Raw genomic sequence first — 21,590 nt, 5'->3', positions numbered from 1 at the left:
CCAGTACAAGTTTATTGTTTCAGTATACTCGTACTAATAAAATAACAGTGCCAATTGCAAACGCGTGTTTTGCCTTTCTGCGTTAGGACTGAAGGGGAGAGAGCTTTCCTAGGGAAGTAACTTGGGAAGTAATAGGGATTTATTCCCCCCCCCGCCCCACCCCTGGCAATGCCACCTGAGAGCGTTTGCTTTTATTCGCAACGGCGCAGAAACGCGCACGCGCGCCCGTCCGTGGCCATAAAACCAACCCTCTCCAGACCATCAGAGTGAAGCTCTTTATTGCGTAACAGAAACTTCCTGCTTACAGCTTCTCAACACTGTACACGATCGTGCCGCACGCGCGCGTGATCACTACGCACGAGGGGAGGGAGTGATCGTTGGCACCACCTCGGCTGGGCCGAGCGAGGCAGGGAAACACCAAACGCTCATTGGCTCCTTTGGCCGGTTACGCAGACGGGCCTCATGGTTATCGCAGGCAACAAGAAAGAGTTTTGGACTCTGCGTTCCTTATCTATGCATGACAACGTCAACCAGTAAGCAGCACGTCAGGTAAACACTGGGGAGGGCTCGCTTACACTTCTGCGTGGCCACGAGCAAAGCGAAGGCTGCAGGGGGGTGGTCCATGCTTGGGCGCGGAACGTGTTTAGGGGCACGGAACTGCGCCAGCATCTATCCAAGACGTGCTTCCGCCCCTCCACTCCCGGGGCAGCTCCCAGCGCCCTGCTGGCTCTAGCTGCTGCAGAAGGCAAACTGCTGTTCTGGGGCCTTGGCTTTTGGGTTTTCCCGCCTTCTACACAAGCAAGGCCAAACCTGGCACTGGCTGCGAAAGCACTCCTGGCTCCAACAAAGAACTTCTGGTATAAAACTGCTATTAGCAACTAAAAAGCACCATCCCCCGGGTGGAGGGGCGGAGGCGGTGACGGACAGACACGTAAGTACAGCGGCAGACAGCTACAGCAGCCAGTCGGTTCCTTCAGGGGAGCACAACAGGTACAAACTAGGGAGCGCTTGCTTCAGAAAAGGCTTCAAACCCTCATCTTGGCCGGGACTGAAGAACACCAGCCCCTGTCCCAACACGGTGGGGCTTGGCTAACTGCCGCTGCGTTTCCTGCTCACCCCCCTGCTACTGACTAGCTGAAAGGCAGATACAGGCGTACTGTGCGTGGGAAGCGGAGGCTCCTCCTGCCCCTGCTTTCAACTCTTCATACTTACAGGGTGGCCCCATCCTACACTCGATGCCCCACACTGTGCCCTAAGGTGAGAAGGACGCTGTCCGGAAGAACACAGCCAAGGCCTCTGCACCATGGCGGATGGGGGTGAGCCGGCTGTGCCAACGAGCAGACGGGGGAGGCGCGCGCCCCCTCCAGATGCATGGCACTTGTTTCTTTCAGCGAAAGGAGACTTGCGTGGCATGTTCTGCATCTGGCAGGATGCTGGCCCACGCTCCACCCCTCCAGCAGGCTGGCCTCAGGCCTACGAGGAGGCCCTGCAGTGGCCACCTCACAGCCCACAGTCAGTCCCTCGGGGGTGAGCAAGGCTGCTGCTGTGCCAAGACCTTCCTCCCCACGGGGCATTCAGCTAAGCCGGGCTGCATGGGCAGGAGGGCCGGCCAGCCCACCCTGCCAAACATGCTGCAGGATGGCGACTCTGGCGTGCGACTGGGAGCATGGGGGTGTCCATGTTTCAGTAAGCCAGGGATGGGCATGCTCAGCATGGACTTTTCCTGATGTAATGCTGCCCTTTTCAGCATCCCTGCATGTAGGTCTTTGGTATGTTAAACTAAATCGCAGCGGATCCAGTGGGGCGAACCTCAACATTGCTCTCGGGTGCTCAACTTCACAGTGGCCTGGTTGGGGGAAGCAGGCACGATCTCGGTCTACAGCACAGGCTGTCACCTTCACAGCGTTCCTCCGGACAGGATGGGGTGGTAGGGCTCAAGATGACCTGGATACACAGACTCACTCTACACTAAGCACAGATTTCATTACCCACAGAAGGACACCAAGTAACGGAGAACCTGTTAAATGCGCAGGTGAGGTAGATCCACAAATGGCACGTGGCGTTTGTCAGTGGCCGTGGTCTCTGCGTGGACCACCCTGCCAAGTGGAGCACGCCCCCGGCTCCCTCCCCGCGAGAGCAGCAGCGGGCTTGAGCAGGGCACAGGGCCTGGGGCTAAGTGGAGGTTAAGGGCAACTACTACAGCGCAGGGTTGGCTGTTAAAGGAGGGCTCAAGCTCATCTTTTTTTCCATTTCCCAGCCTGTCCGAGAGCTGGGCATGTACAGCGTCTGCGGCGAGCGCTGGCACAGCTGAGGGTTATCCCTGAACAGAACTCGCATGTAACTTCGGGCGAGATGCAGACGTACCACCAGCTCAGCCTTTCTGCAGCCAATTTCTCTCTCCCGCTCCCTTTGGAGAGAGGAGGAGAAAATGAAATAGAAATTAAAGATGCTGCTTATCAAAATGATGGTAAGACCTGCTATTTTGAAATCCAAATGCCCTAAGTCAAAACTTTACCAGTAACTATTCTAAGCAACAGTGTCGTTCACAGTCTGGAGAACTCAGGGACAATCTAAGATTAGCCTATCCCCATCCTTTCCTCTCAGTCAGCCTGAGGGTCGGGCGAAAGGGGAAGGCAGGCGGGTGTCAGAGTGGCCCCCGGCCAGGCTGGCTGTGTCAGCGTGCAGCCTGCCTGGGGAGGAGGCGACACGCTTGCCACACCCGCGGAGGGGCAGCCCCCCCTTGCCCCCTGCACCCGCCCTTTGGAAAAGAGACCGTTCCAAAGACAAGCCACGAAGCTACTCCCTTCAGTGTGCGTACCATCCTGTTCAAAAATGTTTACAAATATGTATGTTTTTCCATGTATATGCATTTCTTAAATTCCCTTTGGAAATGTAGCTAAAAAAAGTAGAAAAGCACGAGCGAGAGTGGGTGCGAGCCCAGCAGACGGCTGCGCTGCCCACCTGTGAAGGCACGAGTGCGGAGACACACCAGCGGCCAGGCCTGCACCACGAGGCCTGACCCCACTCCCGACGGCGGTGTTCATTTGCCTGGGGACCCCTACCCTTCGCATCACCTAAACAAAGGAACGGTGACCTCCTACAGCCATGCTGATGCAGAGTACTAACGCTGCCCATACTCTGGACTTGTGCAGCTGAGAGCAGTACGTGGCCCACGCAAGGTTTGCGGTAAAGCAGCTCCGCAACCTCTTCATGTGATGCTTTCGGGCTGGAGGGAAGAGAGCTCAGGTCCTTTATTCACAGGGCCTGCTTCTCCCCTGCCTTCAGGTTCATTTACGGTATGTGGGTGGGACAAATGGTCCTCAAAGCCAGCACAAGCTTAGTCTGTGCTCACCTTAAGGCCCTCAGTCACTGCCAAAGCAGCGGAACGGGTTGCACCGTAATTAAAAATTATGTTCTACTTCTTAAATGGAAGACATTTAAAATACCAGGCTACTTGGAAGATATTCTGTGCTTTTTCTGATGTGCACAACACGCTTTAAAACACCAGGGATCAGCTTGAAGCCCAGATTTGCTCCTCTGCATGGTCAGTTGTACCAATCCTTGCACATGCCTTTTTGAGCAGTCCGGCATCTGAGTTTCATTCTAGGGATTCTCTTTGCTATTCCTCTTCCTACTGATCACTCTCTTGCTTTTCAAAGGAATCCTGCCTCTTTCCACAGGTATCTACCGGAGGGGAAAGTAAGACTCTGAAGTACTGAAACAACATCAGCTGTATCACGATCCCAGCAGCACTTTAAAGTAAGTGGCCAAGCGTTATTAATTCACTGGCGCTGACTTTTACATCATTTGTCATAACGAGCTACTGTGGCATTTATGTGGACGGGAGGTGTATTTCCAAAGAAATTTCATTGTGATTTATCAATTAATTAGTGGACTATTACACTTTATTAAAGTGTTACCCAGCCTTAAACATTCATTACTGCCTTCTGAGCAAATGCTTTAACTCCATCTCAGCCCAGAGCATCTTGCAGTCAGGCTGTTCAGCTGAAAGCACTCTTTTTGTGGCGTCACGGACTGCAAAGGAGCGGTACCAAATAACCAAAAGTGAGTTTGATCCCTCGGCCTCATTCACCTGGCCACAGACAATGCCTGGCATTTTTGCATCTTTGCTAAACGGGTATGAACAAGCAAGGGAACAGGGAGGGCTGCAGAGAAACCCCCCCTTGGTGGGGTTACTGCTGCCGAGTTTCAGCGTCTTTCTTACAAATCTGTTCACAGGGAGCAGGTAGAAGCAGGAACCCAGGTGATTCAATAACTGCATGCACGAGAAAGCAGGCAAGCTCTGAGACGTTTTCTCCTGAACGCTCTCCCCAGACGGGGGCAGGGGGAGCAGCACAGGTTGGCTACATTCAGCTCCGAGTCCATTGAACAGGGAGATGTAAGTAAGAACAGCAGCACCAGCCCTCGGAACTGAGAGTGAAAGAGATCTGGCATTTTTATCCTCACAGTACAAAGTCACCAGTAGCCAGGCCTCATCCACCACCCACCTCTGACCTTCTGCAGGCTGGCAGTCGTGCCACAAACATGCATCCTTTTGCCAGAACAAAGACTAGGAGAATTTGATTTTTTGATTTTGCCACACAATTCTTTGCATCTTTTTCTCTCCCAGCCTGCAGTTTCTGGAGGGTGCGCTGGCAGAAGCGCTGGTAGCGGACAGGTCAGTCTTAAAAAAGGGAATGTGTGTATGTGTGCAGGCCTAACGGCCATGTCTTTGTTAATTGAGCCAATTCTTTGTTAACTGAGGTTTCAGCAACTATTTATCAGAGAAAAAACAGGTGAAGAAATGTTGTCTGAAAGTTAAAACAGGCACAACAACAGAGGATGAGGCTGTTGCGTTTTGAACCAATGGCACTGTGTTAAAAGCACAACTTTCCCCTTCCAAACCCCAGCCATAGCCTCCCCAATGACACTGCCATTCCGAGAGAGAGGAGTTTATCACTAACACAACATGGAGGAGAAAGCAAAACAAAACAGCAACGCTTCCTGCTCCTCTCCCCCACCCCTCTCTCTCCAGCCCCCCAGTCCTGGGCTAAGAGAAGACCTGGCTGTGCTGCTGGGTGACCCGGATAAACGTTGTTCTCCTGCTCAGTTCCTTGAGTTTGGCAGCTCCCACGTAGGTGCAGGTGGAGCGCAGCCCCCCAAGGATGTCCAGGATGGTGAGTTCCACGTCCCCTCTGTACGGTACCTCCACAGTTCTGCCCTCCGAAGCCCTGGAGAAGAGATTGGTTACTGCATTGACTTACGGAGGCAAAACATAACGGCGTGTTTACTGGAGGAATGTGGAGCTTAACACCCTGTACCTCACAAACACCGCCCCAGCTTCACTGCTGGCTCGCCTGCTGCTGCTTGGTGCTCTCCAGCACCGAAATGCCTCAGCTCCAGCCACTGCCCATAATGGGAACCGGAAGCAGACAAATTTTGTAGATGCCCCAATATCCCATGAGTGTAGTTCCAGATCTGCTCCTTCCACCCATCCACCATCTGCTTACAGGCATGTGAAGCTTCCAGGTTTATTGAAAGGTAAATCTGACCTTGAGACTTGCAAGCTCAAAGCGTAAGGAATGGCCAGGCTCAGGCAACTTGCAGAAATGGTGGAGCCGGTTCTCAGCAGACACTACTCAGCACAGCTCTACAGAGGCTTCACAGCCCTGGGCTCTGTCCCATGTCACTGGTCAGACACAGACAGAAATGCTCCAGCTGTCTCCTACCAGCCTCCAGAACCCAGAGAGATGGAGTAGGAATCCTGTTGTGGGAAACCTGTAATGGAAACCTGCTGCAGTGCTGTCGCCGGCAGCTAAATGGTGAGCTAGCACAGTTCAGAGACAGGCAAAAAGGCCAGAAAAAACAGCAGCACTGTGACTACTGTCAAGTACGGGCACACGCCAGCACAGACTGCACTGTTCCCAGAAGCACATCTGAAGAGCTGCACGATGGAGGAATCCAGGCAAGTAACTTTCACTCCTTCCCCTTCAGCTTCCTTTAGCCTCCTGCAGCAGAGGTCTCCCATTACCAGCTGCTCTCACTAGGCTTCAGAGCAAGCTTGGTCTGCAGGGCACGCGAGTTCCTTTGGAGAGGTATGCCTTGGGGAGGGGGGAAAGGGGACCGCTCTCCTTTTCCCCTGCAAAATGGCGGCAGAAGTCGCAGCAGGGATCTGTCATTGTTGTTAATGTGGCTTTATTTACTTCTTCCTTAAACAAGTTGTCTAGGGGATAGGGCAAGAAGGAAGGGCATGCCTGTCTGGAGGCTCCATTTGCAAATCATTAACAACAGCCACAGCAGCTCTGTGGAGGTACTTCAGTGTGAGCCTGCCTATATTTCATTCTGTTAGTTTAAATGTGAGGTCAAAGCCTTGGGGAGACAATAAAGGAGAAGTGCTAATACGCCATGTGCGTAAGGAACCATGATTAATCTCCCTACAGCTGATGAGTGATTGACTCTTGAAACTCTTAAATAAACACTGTAGTAAGCGGCCAGTGGAAGATACACGTACCACTGCTACCTCACAGAGTGCACAGCGCTCAGGGGTGTGTTGTAGGGCCTGCGCTGCTGGGAATTCACAGGCTCTTATTTTCAGCTCCAGTGCTAGCAGGAAGAGAAGGCCTTGCCCACAAAGTGACACAAAAGCGGTCACGCTACCATTCTGCAGCTTGGTTTTCGGCCATGCCCACCTCCACCAGTCAAAGTCGGGAGGTTCAGCTTGGCCTCCAAGGAAGCTTCCCATGAGATTGTGTGAGACACTGCATGTCTGGCACGTGGGGAAACCAGCGTGAGTTTTACCTACCAGCGCCTGCCATCTGAAGAGCTCTGCAGGCTGTACTGGGTGAGAAATGTAAGGTTTGCTGCATTCATGCATGACTGCCTGTTCAGTTCATGCATGAGAGCCCAATTAATTCACGCATGAATGCCCATCAGTTCAAACACGAGTGCCCTGTTAATTCATGCTTGGGCATCACGTGGGGCCTAAGTTGCAGGGTTTTGACAGCAGAGAGCTGACTGCAAACAAAGGCAGCCCCAGTTACAGTGGTTCGGCAGCCCTGCAGAGATGGGAACACTGCTCCCGAGAGCATGAACACTTGGCGTTCCTTTTTCAGAGCAGAATTACAGGAAAGTGCCTTCCAGCCACTGCCCCTCGGAGATGCCCTTGCAGTGGCTATGGTGGTGTTAGGAAGCTGAACTTGTGGGATGACACTTCTGGCTTTAGAGACCAAAGCCTACGAAAGTGGTGAAAACCTCACATGAGCCACAGAGCTCTGATGGCTAGACAGTTGCTACTGCGCTTCTAGTATCGGCTGATAAGTTGGTGGGATGTCCTGTTGATCAAGGAGCAACCTATAGATACCGTACTGCAGGAAGCATGCTGGAAGAGAGGTGTTGGATTAGATCCCCAGAAAATGTCCAGTTTTATATTTATCCTTGAAAATAAGTGTCGAAAGGGGCTGAAAATTCTTCATGCGCACACCCTACAGGCTGGAAATAATGGATGTTCCAGAAGGATAAGGAAGTGGGACAGAAATCTAGAACTGTGAGTTAAGCAACTGCAAGAGCAGCAGAAAGGTCTGAGCTGAGTTAACGGTGTCACTGCTGTGGAGCAAGCCCCAAGGGAGCGAAGCTGTGTGGTGCGTCATCTTACTCCCCAGACATAGAAATGCCCACGCCCGCAGCATGTGAACACTGTTCACCCACCCCCCTTTCAGATGTAAATGAAGCCCTGCGGCTCCCCAACTCTTGACCCTACCAGCACTTTCAGCAGTTGTAGTAATTTTTCTGCTTGTACGATCTTTAGCATGTACCTTTATGCTAAAGCACAGTGAATAACCTCAACGGCTGTTATGTTCTTGGTTGTTGGTTTTGAAGGGTCGAGTCCTAAAATCTGTAGTAAGTATCCAGATTATGATGATCTTAGCCCTGATAGGGGTCCACAGGGACAAGAGGTGAAATTGGTAATGGGTCTGTATTCAGTCTGTTGGGGCCTTCTTGGCTATGTGTTTTGCAGAAACAAGGTGTGAAGTTTGTAATAAGCATGTGCTCAAACTGCTGTAATATTAACCTCTGCAGTCGTGTCCACAGGGATGAGGGGGGTGAAGTTTGTGATGGGTATATATTCAGGCTGTGTTAACCTTAAGTCTAGTTAACATTACTCTAGTCCCCAGGGGAAAGGGGTAGAGTTTGTAACAGGGAACTGTTGCCCAGACTGTGCTGATGAGTTCTGTCATCTGCTCAGGGGAGAGAGAGCAGGTGGAATTTTAGTAAGCACATGCACCTGCTGCTGCACTAGTGACTGGTGTAGTCTGGTCCAGGGGTGGGGTCTGTGATGGGTATATAACCAAACGGTGATGTTAACCCCTTCAGCATGGTGCTTAGGATGGAGGCGTGACATTTGGGTAAGTGTACAGTATTGATCCCTACTGTCTGGTCCGGAGTGAGGAGGAGTGGAGTTTATAACTGATGTACATTAAGATTGTGATGATGTTCAAAGAGTTCATAGTGTATTTCAAAGAATTATCTATGTGCCCTGCAGGCTGAAAATTGCAGGGCTTGCTGTGTTCTTGTGTGAGTGCCAAATTAATTGATGCATGAGCACTGAATAAATTTATGCATAAGCATCCTGTTAGTTCATGCATGCATGCCTAAATAATTACTGCCCAAGCAACCCCTCAGTACATGCGTGAGCACCCGATTTGTCAATGCAACAGGCACCCAGTTAATTTATATGAGCACCCAGTTGTTACATGCGTGGGGGCTGTGTTGGGCAAAAACGGTAGAGTTTGGGTAACAAGGGCTGCCGGTGTGACCTGCGTGGGAGAAAGCCATGATCTGCTTCATGCCAGTCACAGGTGGTTCCACCTGGCTCTGGAAGTGGTGTGAGCCACCAAAACTTCACCCAATCTGGGGAGCACGTGCCCCTCTGCTCAAGTGTGCTCAAGAAACAGCAGCAGCCGCTGGGAGAGGAGACACAGCTGGACACGCCTGAGGAAACACACAGCTGGAGGTGCACTCTCAAAGGGAGGTGCTCCGTGCCAAAGGTGTGCGCTCCCACAGGGACTGTAGTCCCTGGGTTGACCCAAGCCAGAGCAGGGACAGCTGCAAAGGGACTGCCGCCTCTGGACCACCCATGATGGAGCAAGGCAAGACAGGTAAGAAGGAGGAGTGGCGGACAGAAGCCATTGCACACATGACCACAACCTCCCTTTCTGCACTGAAGGAGCTGGGACAGACCGTGTGACCTGTGGTGAAAGCAAAAGGAGTTGAGACATGGCAGGACAAAGAGAGGTGTCTGGCTTAAGTGGAGTGAGTCTGGAAAATGGGGCGGAAAGGTGTTTGCTTTCCTGTTTGTTTTAATGACTCAAGAGTGATTAGAGGTTTGTGTTAGTTGGCAACAAATGAAACTAAGTAAAAAATCCCCAAGTTGAGACTCTTTTGCCTGCAACAAATGCCTGCGCACGGGCCACGCGTGGATTACGAGGGGTGTCGCAGAAGCTGGTGCACTTGGCAGAGAGCTGCATTCAGGAACTACTGAGGGATTTGCAGCTCTGACACCTCATCTGACCCGAATGACCTGAAACTAACCCTTTTTCAGAAAAGAAAGGTGAAGATGGAGCAATTGGGACTTTCCCAGCTGGGAAGGTGTGCTCAGATGCTCTCAGCAGAGACTCTGTCTCTCACTAGCCACTGAATGGCGAATAGAAAAGCAGAGCTGTTTGCTTTACACTTTTTGCATCGGGTCCAATCCGCTGTGCACCCCGGAACTCCCAGCCAGCTCAAGCCTGCTGCTGGCATTGAGGGATGCGCACGGTGGGTGGGAACCCTGGATGGGGGGCAGCACATGTGATGGTGCTCTCTCAGCCCAGCAAAACGTGGGGCAGGATAAAGGGGTCGGGCTGCCCTGGCACGAGGCAACCTTACGCGTGGAGCATTTAAGGAATGACAGGAGTCGAGGCAAGATCTTCTGGGCTATCATTTGGGATACAGGAAAAGTATCATTTGGCATACAGTAAGTAGCAGCCTGCTGCTGGTGCTATTGTGTCTCAGTGGCTGAAATTCCAGCCTCCAGTTAGTATAAAGTGCCAGGCCCCAGCTCAGTAACAGCTGTGAAGTGCCGAGTGACCACAGTAGACTGCAGTGTTCACACAGAACCTGTGAAATCTCAGAAGGGTTAACAAAAGCAAATTGGCTCTAACTGAACAATACCGTGTTCAGTCTCTGTTCCTGCTTGCCTTATTTCTTTTCTGCCGTAAAAGAAACTTAATAAATGCCTTTCAGAAATTCCCAGCTCTGATCCATGCTCCTTGTGGAAGGAGGTAAAAATGTAAAAAGAAAACAATATATAAATGACACAAAAGTAATGAAACTGGGTACACAGATTTCATACAAAATTAAATGGGATCAGCTTGACATATTCATTACAAAAACAGTTACTCACATGACTTTATTTCCTGCTACAGCCATCTCGCCTTACCTGTCAATTTTAATTTAACTGTTTGCTGGAAGCTCAGGTTCTCCAGCCAAAGTGTGTAATTTTGAGAAGATGAAGTTACCTGACAAGTAGTCTGATGCTGCAGGGGGCTGAGCACGCTGAGCTCCCCACTGCTTGAGTAAAACGTTGTGAGTGCTCAGGCTCTTTTAAAGACAAACCAGCTTTGTTGTGGGCACCGATAGAGACTTAGAGCTGGGCTTTTTAAATGCATATAAAGAAGCCCCGCTGCCTTGACCTGTTTGGGGTATCCAGCATTTAAAATGCTGACTTAGAATCCTTTTGCTTCAAGCTTGCCTTAAGCTAAAATAGGAAGTAACTAAACTTCCTGTAACTTTTCCTGCAAGTTTAATTCAGAGCAAAGCCTAGCCCTGTTCCCAACCGCCCCTTCAGTGCCCAGCACATTTACAGTGCTGGATAACTAACAGTTTCTATTTTAAAACCAGCCTCAGGCTGGGACCGGCCAAGCAAGACCAAGACCAAGGCCGGTATGGGTAGCCAGCTCGGTGTCGTGGCTGCAACATGAACAAGATGGGAATTGGCTCCTTCACAGTTAACAGCCAAGGATTACAGATTTCATGTTTAGAGCTGATGTAGCTAGCAGTAGACTGGGGGACTCCTCCTGTGTTACCTATTAGTGGCAGAAAAAGGCAGTATCTCAACAGGGACTAAACATTTCAGATTATGCTTCCACTCCCTTGTTGCTGAGAGGTTTCAGAACTTGATCCCCAGGGAGACTCTAAAATCAGGATGCAAATCAAAATACAGCTACGGATCAAGCAGAATGTGTGTAGTATTGCCCGTAAGGAATTGAAAGGGTCTACCTAGGCAGAGCCAAACACAGCGCCTTTGTGTACATGCTTTACTCCCATAAGACGTAATACTTTCACTTTATCTCATTTTTAAGGGGGACCAGTGTCAATTAATTCTCCTGATGGCAATAAATTTTGTTGCAGATCACACGCACACAACTAGGTGGAGCAGTATTTAACAGTTGCCTTAGTCCTTTGTCCCACTGTACAGCGAGCTTTCCCAAACCTTTCCTGCAACTTCCACCAGCTCTGTGGTGGCCAGGTCAGGTCCTACAAGACTGTGCTGCACTGAGAGCCATGCAGCATGCTTGGGCTGTTCTGTGGTCTTTCAGGGAGCTGCCATTAACTACACGACTGACCAGCAACCAGGCCTTTCCCACACTCCAGCTGACACAAGCACAGGGTAGCAAAGGAGAGTAAGTTAGCACAGTTCAGATAAAAGGTTGCCAGCACCTCTGTGTAACTGGTAGCTGCAACTTTTGAGATAATTACTAGTGTTGTCCTCTCAGACCATTTGTTCAGAGGCTTTGGTGACAGGCAGATTTGCTGAGGGACAAAAAAAAGACCCCAAACTGTATACTGTTTCTGGGAATTGGCATATGGACCCAGAGTGAACAGAAGCTCATAGGTATGCAGCACATCCTTCTGGTGCATCACTTCAGCTTGTCTCAGATGCAGATGGAGTCTTACGCAGCTCGCTCTTCTGCGAATGAAGAGTTGTGTTTGAAAGCAAAAGCACATTGAAGCTGCAGTGCCAGAAGAGTACAGCAGGTCAAGCAGGTGGAAAACCAGCCACGTGGGTGGCTCCCCTAAGCAATCCACTGGCTGTCCTCAGCCAGATACCTGCAGATAATGGTGCTTTTAACTGGTACAGATGCAGCCCCAAATGAGATTTAAAAAAAAAATAATTAAAAAAAATCACTTGCACGTTGATCACTAGCTTCTGCTTGGAGACCCAGGAAGAGGTACATGGGATCAGGTAAAGTAGGAAGGGTACACTCCACTCAGGAAAGACACGTACATCCTCAGGCAGAAAGTAAAGTTATCTCTGGCCTCTTTTCATCCTATTTAGATGCAGAAAAATCCAGGATTTAAAAACTGCCAAAACAGATTTTGCCAAAGAGATACATGGTCTCCTCAAACTGCAGTATTCACTGTATGTTTCTGCTTGCTAGGAAATACCTTTTTTCCTGCAAAAACAAATGGCCTTGGAATTTCCCAAAACGCATCACAAGCTTTTCTCCCTCAAAAAACTCTCCATTATCATTTCTCACCCCTATGTCCAACTGATTTGCTCCTCTTCAGAAGTCTTCCTCAGAAAGCAGTAGTGAACTAGACTGTATCTACTAGCCACAGAATATCAGGTAAGAGCAGTGTCCACAAGATCTCTTTTTCTCAATTTTCATATAAGCTTCTCTTTTAAGGAGCCTGAGTTTTCTGCCAGACCAGGAAAGTTCATGACTACATTTGTCTCCAGGTGTCTCCTGCACAATGTCTACCACTGGCCTTCCTTAACTGCCATTATTATTACAGTCTAAGAGCTCTTAATAATTTAGAATCTTCCTCAATGCCATAGCCAGTGGGATCGAGTGCACCTTCAGCAAGTTTGCAGACGACATCAAGCTGAGTGGTGCAGTTGACACACCTGAGGGATGGGATGCCATACAGAGGGATCTGGACAAGCTCCAGAAGTGGGCCTATGTGAACCTCAGGAGGTTCAAGAAGGCCAAGTGCAAGGTCCTGCACCTGAGTCAGGGCCACACTCAAGTATCAATACAGGCTGGAGGATGAAGGGATTAAGAGCAGCCCTGCTGAGAAGGACTTGGGGGTAACAGTGGACAAAAAGATGGACATGAACTGGCAACGTGTACTAGTAGCCCAGAAAGCTGACTATATCCTGGGCTGCCTCAAAACAAGTGTGGCCAGCAGGTCAAGGGAAGTGATTCTCCCTCTCTACTCTGCTCTGGTCAGACCCCACTTGGAGTACTGCGTCCAGCTATGGAACCCTCAGAACAGGAAAGCCATGGACCTGCTGGAGTGAGTCCAGAGGAAGGCCAGAAAAATGCTCAGAGGGCTGGAGCACCTCTCCTATGAAGAAATGCTGACAGTTGGGCTTGTTCAGCCTGGACAAGAGAAGGCTTCAAGGGAGAACTCAAAGCACCTTCCAGTACCTGAAGGGGGCTTTATAAGCAAGATGGGGTCAGACTTTTCAGCCAGGCCTGTAGCGGATAGGACAAAGGGTAATGGTTTTAAACTAAAAAAGGGTAGATTTAGACTAGATATAAGGACAAAATTCTTTACACTGAGGGTGATGTAACACTGGAACAGGTTCCCCAGAGAGGTGGTAGATGCCCCATCCCTGGAAACATTCAAGGTTAGGTTGGATGGGGCTCTGAGCAACCTGATGTAGTTTAAGATGTCCTTGCCCATTGCAGGGATGGGTGTACGTGCTCTGAAGTAGGCTGTGTCTTACCACTTTGCAAAGTGCAAGGTGAACTAGTGCACATTTTTATGGTGCATTTTAACTCTTTGGAAGTGGCTGACAAAAACCACCACAAGAGCCAATGTCAGTCTGGAGGATAGAAGGTGGGATCAAAGATACTTTCTAACTAGCATGATTCCTGGGACTGTCATGGTCCTATCAGCACGTCTCTGTGTCAAAGTGTGAATTATGCTTTGTTTTGTGGATCTCATTCTGCTTTACATTCTCCACTGTCACCTCCACAGTGCTGCAACTCCTACCCGTGGCAGCAACTGGACTGGACAGGTTGGGAAAAACCCACATGCTGCAGTAGTTGTAGCAGACAAGGCCAAAAAACCCATCAATCCTGAAGTCTGGAACAGGAGGTAAGGTCACTGGCTCTGAGACTCTTACAAACAGCAGTTTACCAGATAGGTCCAGAGCCTGAATCTACTCCAGCAGAGGAGAAGAATCAAAAGGGACCCCTCAATAAACCAGTGTGTACTGTAAGACAGGAAACATTAACGAAGTATGCAAGAACAACATTGTCTAAGGGCAGGGGATATACCTGACACCCAAAAGAGAAGAGTCACAGAGGCTTTCTGGAGTCATCTGCTTTTTCAAAAAGTCAAACTGCTTAGCACTCTCTGGAGTAAAGTAGCAATGGGCAAGAGATTCATTTGCAAAGCCTGTCTTCCTTTTGTCTCCCCTGAGGATTTTAGCTCAAAACCCAAGCTCCTGCATGCTGCATGATTTGGGGCTACTCTGATGCTGTTACCCAAAAAGGAGTGGGAAATCTGTACAGCAGGATTCTGCTGTCTAAGACAACTGTCCAAAAACACAGGAGGGAGTCCTGGGGCTACTGCCTGTGACTGAGCACTTTGGAGGTCCTGGGCCCTCATTAGTGTTACAGCTGTAACTCAACTCTCTACTGGGGAAACCCTAGTTGAGCTTTGCCGATTCACCAGGCATCCACTTTTTGCAAACAGAAGGGAGCACGTGAGCCAGCCAGAAACACACACACCAACAGGACAACCAACCTGGACAAGCAGAGGGCCAGAAACTGAAGCCTGGTATGCCATGTTCCAGCATTTAGTTCACACATATCCCGAGCGACTCATAAATCAGAACAGTGCCTAATGACTTCCCAGACGGTGCAGCTAGTGCTGCAGAAACAGCACACTGGTCTGGCTGCAACCGAGTGAATATGGATGTTCTCAGCTAGGCACCCCCAGCTCCTTCTCCCTGTCTCCCCCTTGATGTCATCCCTCCCTCAGATCTACTGCCATTCAGTGCTGGTACCAGCTTTCAAAATGGGAATAGAGGCATGGGCCTGTTTCCAACAGATGCCTTTTGCACAATTCCGCTCCAGAAGTTACTGGATGGATGGCTTACTGCAATTGCCCCTGTGTGGAATTCATACCTGTATTCAGCCACCCCTCCTGCATGCTTCTTCATGGCTGTATCAGAGCTCATTCCATAGAAGAGTTTCATCTTCTTGCCATTCTTTTCCATAATCTCTCCAGCACACTGGTCATGGCCTGCAAACATTCCTCCCAGCATGACAAAATCAGCACCAGCTCCTGGGATCAGAAAAGTGGCATGTAAGAAAGCAGAGAAGAGGGTGAAAGACAAAGCAAGAACACAGTGGCCTCCAAAAACAATAGCCAGCCCTAAATAGTTTGGTATGGAGAGTCCCCTCTTGTAACAGACGCAGCAAACTTGGAAGAAATCCTTTACTGAAGAACTGATACACACTGAATTGTATTTCTCTGGTATCTGAAATGGAAAAAAATTCTTTCCTGTTTTGATGAAAAGGATATAATTATTCTACTCCACCCAATACTCTTTGTTTTCAAATTCAGTTTTAATCCTTTACTTCATAATGGCATCTGAGCACAGTTCCTTATCAACTACTGTTGTGACTGCAGTAGGCAGAAGCCCTAACCACAGGGCTGGTACCTGTTGAGCTCAGTGCTGTACATTGAAGAGGACAATTCCTGCTTCCAGACCTTTCTAAGCTACAGGCTTAGAATGTGAGAATGTGCCCTGAAAGAAGGCATATTCATCAATGTAATGTATTCCTTCCAACACCCACATTAAACAAGTAGGGTTTTTAATGAAATGATGGATTTTGCAAGTCCATCAGCCATATGTATTCAGTATAGGTCTGGGTGATCCCTTGTCGAAGAGATCTGGATGGGTCTGCATTCGATTCCTGTTGTTTAAAAAGGCTGGGCCAAGGACCACCACCCATGCGTTCTGTGGTTCTCAGCATTCACCACAAAGCAGGTCTAACCCACAGCTACAAATACTAAATATGTTCCAGATACTGAATTACAACACTGAATAGTCAGTCATGCCTGTTCAGTCTGTCCATCTCCCCTGGCTTTGCAAATCATGAAATCAATTCCACTGGGAGTAAGATCAGGAAGAAGGTTTTTGGAATCACTCTTGATTTTCAACTGTGATTTCCAATATTTCCAGCTGGGCTGGAACGATTCCACCAGCAGCTCCTCCTGTGATATCTTGGCAAATCTAGTCTTGCTCGGAAAAGTTTGGCTTTTACTCTGTTATGAGCCTGTGGCCACCCATCCCTGAAACAAAGCATTTTCCTATTCTGACTCTTTGCTTCTTCAATGCCTGTGTGTCAGAACAGGCCTCCCCTCTGCCCAGCTTCTTCCCAGAACTGGCAAAAGAACAGGGCTATAAACCCCACTTCATAGAAAGCAGATGAGCCTGAACAAACCCCATCCTGTTACGAACATATCTGAACTCTGGGGAGAGCCCAGGCTAGGTAAGTCTGGCATTAGGATTTGCTCTGATCTCTATCACTCTCCAAACAATAGCACTGGACCTTGAAATCTGGAGTAAGTGAAATCATTATCAAATCTGCTCTGCTTCTGCCATCTGTTTAAACGCTCTCTACACAAACCTGAATTTGGGAATATTTTGATCTTAGAATACATGACAACCGTGGAGTGTGCACTGATTTACAAATGCCAGTTTCCCCCCTCCACCCCTTTCCCAAAGAGCAGACCGAGCAGCCGTGTGGGGGAGCAGAGCACCCAGCTGCTCTGCTCACCTCACCTCCCTTTGCCTGGTTGTTGTTTGAAAGGAACAGTATGTCCGTGGTAAATGGATATTAAAAATGAGGCTTGTGCAAAGCTGCTGAGCACAACACAAGCAATATTTATAGCCAGGCACCCATTCAGGTGTCCTATTATGCCAGCTACCTGGCAGATTCTTCCAGAGCTCTCTTGTTTCAGATGGCTGAGTTTTAAAGCCTCAATGTGACTCACGTCTGATACTACTATTAACCTGCCAAAAACCAAGGGAACGCTTATCCTTTGAGACATTCTCAATTACTGGTGGGGAGCTCCTGTTGTTACCTGGCACAATCTTGCTCCACCTTTTCAAAAAAAAAAATGTACCCTGGGAAATCTAGTTGATGTCTTCTTCGTGGGTGGAAGAAAAACAACAGAGGAAGGAAGGATGGATTTGGGGTCAAGGTTTCAAAGAGGGCATTTAAACAAGTCAAAGGCCTGCCAAAGGACACTCTGGACTCTTTGCCTTGTCAATACTATCCTCTGTTCCCTAATTCTAGTCTTGTCTCTCAGCCTCCAAATTATTAATGTGAAACAGTCACATGAAATCTACACTTCAGAATCACAGAATTTTGGTTCCTGTGCACTTAAGTATCTGTTCATTATTTTTCTTCTGACTGTGTATTTTGGGAGGAAAGCAAATATGTTTGAATTACAGGATTGAAACTCATCCAACTTGAGTAACTTTTGCAAACTGCAACATAATTCATCAAGCTCTTCCAGAAGAGAGGAGCTATGTTACAGCAGACGCTGCACGTCTAAACATTGGAATGACACATGCTTACTGCCCTGCATCTCCAGGAATGACAAGCCCATATTAAATATACTTTTCCACTGCTCTCCAGATCTTTCCAGCCTGCTTCAGCATTACAAAGATGTCTGAAAGTTTCAAGTCTGTTCCACCACTTCCCCAGCTAACATCCAACCTGGAGGCTGTAGTTTTTAGCATGGTCTTTCTTTACTTACGCACATTTTTTCCTATGACCAGAAGCACTGGTGATGTTTGCAACACCCAGCTGCAGTCTTTCCTTTTCAGGTATAGACAGAGAGCATGCCATTATTTATAGGCTGGGGATAACTGGGAACATCTGTCATCAACCCCCTAGATAATACAGAATGTGATGGGGTATGTTGCATACAAGTAGCTTGCTCAGACTTTGTACACAACTTCAATGCACTGACTTCTCCCTTGAGCCTAGGCTGTATCTGGGCTGACTTTGCCCATTCACATTTCACAGTGCCTTCTCTTTCAAGCCTTTACAGACTATGTGTGCTGACCCCAGCCCAGTCTCGCAGCACTCACACAGTTCAGCGTGATGGAGACCCTCAGATGCCTTTTGCATGCCTGATAATACAAGTTACTGATAACCAGATGGGCTCTGCACAAAGTCAGCTGGAATCAGCCTGGATTTGTAGCCTGGGCAGCCCTCCAGGCAGACGCAGCGTCAGTTTGCGGGGATCACAGGTGGCCCTGGAATCAACATTCACCTGTGCCCCAGCTGAGCCAGCGAGCCTTTGCGACCGTAGGTTACAAACACACCTGCTGCAAATAGGAAAAACACATCCACTATGATCTGTCAGGTATATTTTGGAACCAGTATATGTCCCCAGTTGACTTTTCCACATGGTTTTTCCTTCCTTTTCCTTCCCTGCTCCTGTGTCTCTTCTCACCATCGCTGTTAAGGAACAGCAGTATTGTGTTAAAGATGCTGGCGTAGGATTCAAAAGGCACATTCTGTTCCTGGCTGTGTCACAAAAATACATGTGACCTCAGGCAATTGAACTTAAGTTTTTCTGTGCTTTCACTTCTCATCTTTAAAAAAGGAGACAGTAGTACCTCCCTGGGGCATTCTGAGAAATGTGTTCATGTTATCAGCCTTTCCAAGGGTGCAGCTATGTGAACCATCTATGAACCCAACACAAAGTTCTTTCATGCTTTCCCTCATTCCTGCATCAAAACACCTCTTTTCTTCCTGATCAACCTACATCTTTTCCATTATCATGTCAAATACCCAGATGGCAGTGACATCTTCAGCTTACCAAATCCATACTAGGTTCCCATCCAACAGTTCCAGAATTCCAGCAGGCTCTCCCAAAGTACCTGTCACTCCCAGCATTTCTGTCCCTCACCGTCAATGCTTCTCTGTTCCTTGCCTTTTAAAATAACACTTCTACCTTGCTTCCCCTCTGCCAAAATGCCCAATCTGCCTCTGACTCCTGACACCAGCCAATGGTGTCACCTTCTGCTTGTAAAGCTTCTCAGCATCTTCTTCATGGTTCTTCATAATTCTTCACTTGCACTCAATCCACTCGATATGAACTTGCCTCCTCCAGTCACATCTTTAGCCATCTGTCAATGCTGGTCTTCACATCTGTGACTCCTTCACACTTTTTATGATTCAAATGGTTGCTCTGTCACTGCTTTTTAATGAACACCTCAACATCCCTTTCATGAAGACTTTGCAATGATCCACTAAAAACAGACAGTAGAATCACTTTAACCAGAAGTCCTCTTAGGGTCTCTTGTCTATGCTTTGTCTAAGGCCTCCATCCCCAGGTGAAATTATACATCTGTGCATTTTATCACCCAGTCTCTGCTCTCCAATATATTAATGTAACCCCTCCCCCCAAGAGGCACCCAGCAAGCACAGAGGTCCGTGCTAGACAATTCAGTATCAGGATCAAGGCTTTGATGCTGATAAATGCTGGGCATGGAAGCTAACTTCTACGTGGTTCCCTTAGCCAATCACCTCGATAGCATTCCATAAACACTGACAGTAATAACGTTACCTAGAAGCTTATTTTGCCACCCACCTTTGAGAAATGCACACCTGGCTCCAGCTAATCACATGTCCACAGTGTGTCTACCTCAATTATACGTAACCAGATATGTAAGTTGATTGCCTCAGGGTAATCTCTATCCGTTCCAGCCCTGCACCTGTGACATGCAGGTCAGACTGATCTGTCTGGCCTCCTGTCAGAGCAGGACTACCACCAATATAACCGCAGCTTTCTGATGCTCCTATGCCCCAAGTTCAAACCATGGCAGCCTTCAAACATGTACCACTGTGAATCCCAGCACCTCCTGACAATCAGCAAGGCCTTTCGCAGGTTTCAAGCAATTTCTGTTCAGTCAGCCCAAAGAGACTAGAAGGACCCTTCAGACTTGCTATAAACATCACAAAGGAAAACATCTTAAATACTTTTAAATTGCTTCCTGTTGTTCTAACTTCTGGAAATGCTCTTGTTGAAGATCAAGATGTTTTTCCCAGGCCAGGTTTCTGTGCAGGCAGCTGGGAATGCAGTGAGGTCGCAATCACAGTTCCCAAGCTCCTAACAGCAACACCACCAGCCAGAACTGGACAAGCTGCGGAGCCAGAGAAAGTCAGGCAGAACAAAAGCCTCACTACAGGCGGCATGATGTCAGAGCGGGCTGGGCTGAGGAGAGGTTGCGTGTTTTTTAATACAATCTTGTTGTCAAAGAGGGTGAATGCCGCTGTGTCAGAATCATCCAACTGGAAGTATCTATTCCCTGCGTCACATCACCCACTGAGTAGCGCAAGGGTGATGTGAAATCCTGTGACTGTGCAGATTTCTCGCTGGTAGCAATCACTCCACGGCTGTGCTTAAAATTCTCTGATTAAGCCTTCCTGTCATCTGACCTGTCTAAAGCCAGGAGTTGTCTGCAAACTCAGAAGGCAGATTTTGGTTTCAACCTTTCCAGGACACCCAGAGTTTTCCTTGGCACGTCTGTAATCTGAGTTTAGGCCTGCCCCTGCTTTCCATACTTGCAAAGCTTACTGCCAAGCAGACATGCTGTATCGTAAGGAGGTATCACATGTATCATACCACCCTGAAATCTCAATGAGGCATGGTGCTGTCCCATTGTATTCCAGCTATTACCCCAGTGTGACATCTCCAAAGGGTCTGGCATTGTGGGGGGTAGGGGACTACCTTTAAATGTCCTGTCAGCGCAGGATGTGCTTAGTGCCAGGTTCACACATGCTGCTGCAACAAGGTCATGGCTAAGTGACAATCCTGACCTTGACATCCTCCAGCAACACCAGGGATGTAACTTTCATGCCCAACAGAAAACACTCACAGATTAAATTCTCTATTCTATCAGCAAGAGCTGGTGCAATTCACTGAAGCTATAGGCATGAGAGCAAAACCTGTTAATTATTAACTTCAATGTTTTAGACATCTGCTCAGCTCTAGGGGCTACAGTATAAATAAAATCTCATCTCTTCAAGTGGATGGCTGATCCCAAGAACATCTCCAGGGATCTGGCCTGCCTTTTCATTTTGTTCTTCTGTCCAACACACATTCCACTATCTCTTTGTTCATTCAAGGCCCAGGTCAGCAAGATCTGGCATTGCTACAGGCATCTCTGAACCCTACTCAGAAGAAACCCTTACCAGTTTTCTTTGCATTACTGTCCCAGAGGCTGCATCCCATGCACACCTGGCAGATAGTTTCTAAACAGGACTTTGACCGGCTGCATGTTTTGTGCTGCAGAATTTGGACTGCCAGGTGCAAAGTGCAAATTCACGTCGGGTGTATTAATTTCACTGGGGTCACCCACAGGGAGGGCCGTGGCGGAGTACAAACGGGTGGCGCGGCAGTGCGGGGCCGGGCGGGTGCGGGGCGGCGGGCTGTCCTTACCGAACGCTTTGGCGACATCTCCCGGGCAGCTGCATCCTCCATCCTGCACAGAG

At 48.7% G+C, this 21,590-nt stretch overlaps 1 protein-coding gene across 1 annotated transcript; it reads right to left on the bottom strand.

The window, feature by feature from the left end:
- Positions 1-5,050: 5,050 nt before the first annotated feature.
- On the bottom strand, positions 5,051-21,586 carry LOC104509677 (GMP reductase 1-like; the record flags this gene model as incomplete). Its single annotated transcript, XM_010151706.1, has 3 exons — positions 5,051-5,231; positions 15,189-15,348; positions 21,538-21,586. Coding segments are annotated over 3 exons (390 nt in total), but the record flags the coding sequence as incomplete, so codon positions are not given.
- Positions 21,587-21,590: the final 4 nt, after the last annotated feature.

The sequence above is a fragment of the Eurypyga helias genome, unplaced genomic scaffold (genome assembly GCF_000690775.1).
Source record: "Eurypyga helias isolate BGI_N326 unplaced genomic scaffold, ASM69077v1 scaffold255, whole genome shotgun sequence".
In the NCBI taxonomy this organism is placed as follows: domain Eukaryota; kingdom Metazoa; phylum Chordata; class Aves; order Eurypygiformes; family Eurypygidae; genus Eurypyga; species Eurypyga helias.
This window is presented reverse-complemented; position numbering and strand designations above follow the sequence as displayed.